Source organism: Apis dorsata, unplaced genomic scaffold, assembly GCF_000469605.1.
Source record: "Apis dorsata unplaced genomic scaffold, Apis dorsata 1.3 scaffold_236, whole genome shotgun sequence".
Taxonomy (NCBI): Eukaryota; Metazoa; Arthropoda; class Insecta; order Hymenoptera; family Apidae; genus Apis; species Apis dorsata.
This window is the reverse complement of record NW_006263517.1, coordinates 6,016-9,546: the sequence shown is the minus strand read 5'-3', so window position 1 is coordinate 9,546 and position 3,531 is coordinate 6,016. Positions and strand designations below refer to the sequence as shown.

The 3,531-nt window shown below is 37.5% G+C and overlaps 1 protein-coding gene across 2 annotated transcripts in view; it reads left to right on the top strand.

The window, feature by feature from the left end:
- The window catches only part of LOC102677251 (pleckstrin homology domain-containing family A member 7-like), a 148,404-nt gene that overhangs the window by 142,758 nt on the left and 2,115 nt on the right, over positions 1-3,531 (top strand). For both annotated transcript variants that reach the window (XM_006615822.2, XM_031510533.1), the window contains exon 4: positions 1,460-1,715. In XM_006615822.2, the coding sequence (XP_006615885.1) occupies positions 1,460-1,715 (256 nt within the window). The remainder of the gene's footprint in view (positions 1-1,459; positions 1,716-3,531) is intronic.

The following is a 3,531-nucleotide window of genomic DNA, read 5'->3' as shown; positions in this document are numbered from 1 at the left end:
AGAGAGAGAGAGAGAGAGAGAGAATTGGGAGCTGTCAGTTTCGCGACGATGCGCGTGATGAATAATGTTGCGGTGTTCGAATTTATAAACACGTACGTCTATTCATTCGAGTGAGCGCTAGTTTCGTTTTGAATGTTTCCTAGAGGGGGGGAGAGGGGAAGGAAACGTTCAATCGAAATAATAATCGCCTCCGATTATCCAAATTTCCTGGGGGGCTGGTATAATTATGCAAATTAGAACAGAATTTATCGCGCGGTATCAGCGAGATAAATATTTCTATTATCCGTGGTTGATGGCCTTGCTACAACGGGATACAGGTTAAATTATCGCGTCAGCTAGTTGTATGAATGCTTTATTACCGTGCATTATACGCAAGATTTCTAGTCTGGAAGGATTTAATCTCGTTGAAATTTAAATTTTTTTCCAAAAGCTTTTGCAAAATTTCACCTTTAATTCGTGCAAAAATTGTGTTTTGGTATGTTTCAGATTTTTTGAAATTAAACGAAGAGATCGCAAATAGAGTTTAGTGATAAATATATATATATATATTGAATATTCGATATAAAAAATCATATATATACTCGAGTAATATATTCGATAAAGTTTGCAGTGGAATAAAATAGAATCATTAAAAAAAGAAGCATTTCGGTAAAGAAAAAGTCATAAAACACTGAAGCTTTTCCTTAAGTATTATTGCTACAATCAAATACATTTTATTTATATTTATTACACACACGAAATTTATACTCGTATATCACATAAATAGTAAATCTTTTTTTTATTGAAGAAAGAAAAAGCCATAAAATAAAACTTTCCTTTAAGCTCTGTCGATATAATCGCACATCAAACTTATCTATATCCATATATAAACAAAAATATTCTTTTAACGAGAAAAGAAAAAGGCCATAAAATACTTGAAACTACTTTTTGATCAATATTGACATAAAAGGAAGCGTAGAAATAAAGACGAAATGATTACATATTGTCCAATCACACATCAAACTCATGCACACATAAGAAAAAGCATTCTCTCGACGAGAAAAGAAAAATTCATAAAATACTATTCTTCGATCCAGTGTTGACACGAGGGGAAACCGTAAAAATAAAGATGAAATAATTGTCCAGACGGTACGATCGCACACCAAACTTATCCACACGACACATATAAACGAAAGCATTCTCTCGACGAGAAAAGGAAAAAAAAAATCCATAAAATACTGGAAACTACTCTTTGACCAGTGTTGATACAAAGACAGGAGAAGGGGGGAGCCATAGAAATAAAGATAAAATAATTGTCCAGACGGTACGATCGCACACCAAACTTATCCACACGACACATATAAACAAAAGGATTCTCTCTCGACGGGAAAAAAAAAAAAATCCATAAAATACTGAAACTACTCTTTGACCAATGTTGACACAAGGGGGAGCCATAGAAATAAAGATGAAATGATTGCAGGTTGTCCAGGCGGCACCGGTCCCCGTACCTGTCCAGGTACGTAGCAAGAACGATGGCTCGGGGGTGGTGGCAGCGTCCGTGTCGGGGGTACGGAGACGAAGCGGCTCCCAGGGTTTACGATCGCCCGCCGCCAAGAGGCCACTCTCCGCCCCCGTGGCTCTTCAGGGATGGCTACACAAACAGGGATCCGAGGGGCTGATGCTCTGGAAGAAACGGTGGTTCGTCCTCTCCGAGTACTGCCTCTTTTATTACAAAGGTTAGACCTCCTCCCTCGTTTTCCTCTCACTGAAATTACGTGTCGCCTTGTATCTCTTTCTTCAAAAGATTTTTCCATCTCTTTCTCTCTCTCTCTCTCTCTTTCTCTATTTATCTATCTTTCTTTATATGAATCTCTTTCTTCCTTTTGCTTTCTTGTTTTCTCTCTCTCTCTCTCTCTCTCGAATGACACAAGGCACCAGTTCTCGACATGCGACTCGTAATTCTAGTGGTTTCATTCACGAGAATACCTATTTTTTTCTCTCTTTTGTTTACTTTTTTTCTTTTTTGTTTATATTTTTCTTTCCATTTTTATTTTCTTTCACGTTCTATTCAGCCGTAATTTTAAAATTGAATGAGGAAAATTTCTTTTCTCGCTGAGCGGAGAAAATACGTACAAGTTTTAAGCAAAATATTACTTTTAATGAAAATTGTTAAATTGTTCTCCCAGCCTGCGAAATTATCGATACGAGTAAAGTAGTACTAGTCGATTATTGATCGGCCCAGTCTCTTCCAGTTTGATGATCTTCGGATTTAATTTTTTTCTCTTGTTGTTTTCTCATCGTCGTTTAATTTATCTTCCATATAGCTTTTACCATCTCCGCTCAGGAAAAATTCGTGTTTCGATAAGAGAGAAGTCGACAATTTTTCTTTCTCCGTTGGCCACGCGTAGACTTTTGGCTCGGCTTCAACTCTCTCCCAGCCGGCCGTTCCCTCCCCCCTCTCCTCCCTCCCTGTTTCTCGCCATCATACTCCACCAATTTTACGTTCGTCGAACTACTTCTCTCCTACTTTTCAGGTTTAACTCGCTTCCACGGGAACACTAATTACTACGAGTTCTTCAATTTCGTGGGTACTTACTTCCCACCTCTTTTCATTCCTTTTCTTTCACTCGCGTTTTTTCCACTCTCCTCGAGTGGAATAGAAATTATGAATCGAAATTATCGAAATTATTATTTCTGTTTTATCCATCGAGTTCCTTTTTCGCGATAAAAATATCGATGTATTTATTATTTTATTTAACTTCGTATTAAACTTCGATTCAAAATATTCGCATCTTTTTTCGAAAGCTGTGATATTTTTTTTTTTTTTTTCCAAAGAATTTCATTCCGCCAATTCATAAACGTAATTTTCGTAATTTTCATCAGCGTGAAGTTTTTCTTTCGTGGAACGGAACGAAACGGAACGGAATGGAATGGAATGGAATGGAATGGAATGAAATGGAACCAACCTTCATTCGCGTGACTCCGCGTTGTTAATTAACGCGATATTCCGCGACGCACGCACAATGGAAACAATGTGCGTCTGGCTCATTATTTTCCTGTATAAATTAGTTAACCGGTTGCGTTTTCCCTCCGCCTAAGCGTGAACTCTCTCGGCTTAACAAGGATTTTAATATTCGCGCGTTAAATATCAATGGCCGGTGATGAAAGGCGTTAAAGGCTTGTTTCCATTATTAAGCGAGCACGCTTATGCTCATCGACCATTGTCACCTTGGTTGATGACGACGATGTTTTCGATCGTTGTAACGAGATTTTCTTCCTCGTGAATAATTTGTCGTTTAATCGATTGTGGATTTTTATTCGCTCGTGAATCGGTGAAAAGAAAAATTAATCGATTCGCGCGTCCAACACTTGTTATTTATCGTACATCAATTTTACGCCTACGTAATATTAATCGCGCAAGATTAATTCGGTTACGCGATGAGTAAAGATTGTCCCCTTGGGTTGAAGAGACACGAGCTTATTTCTATGCTTATGGTTATCGAATAATTGTATATAATCTCACGTAATTTATGATATATTCAATAATAAAAA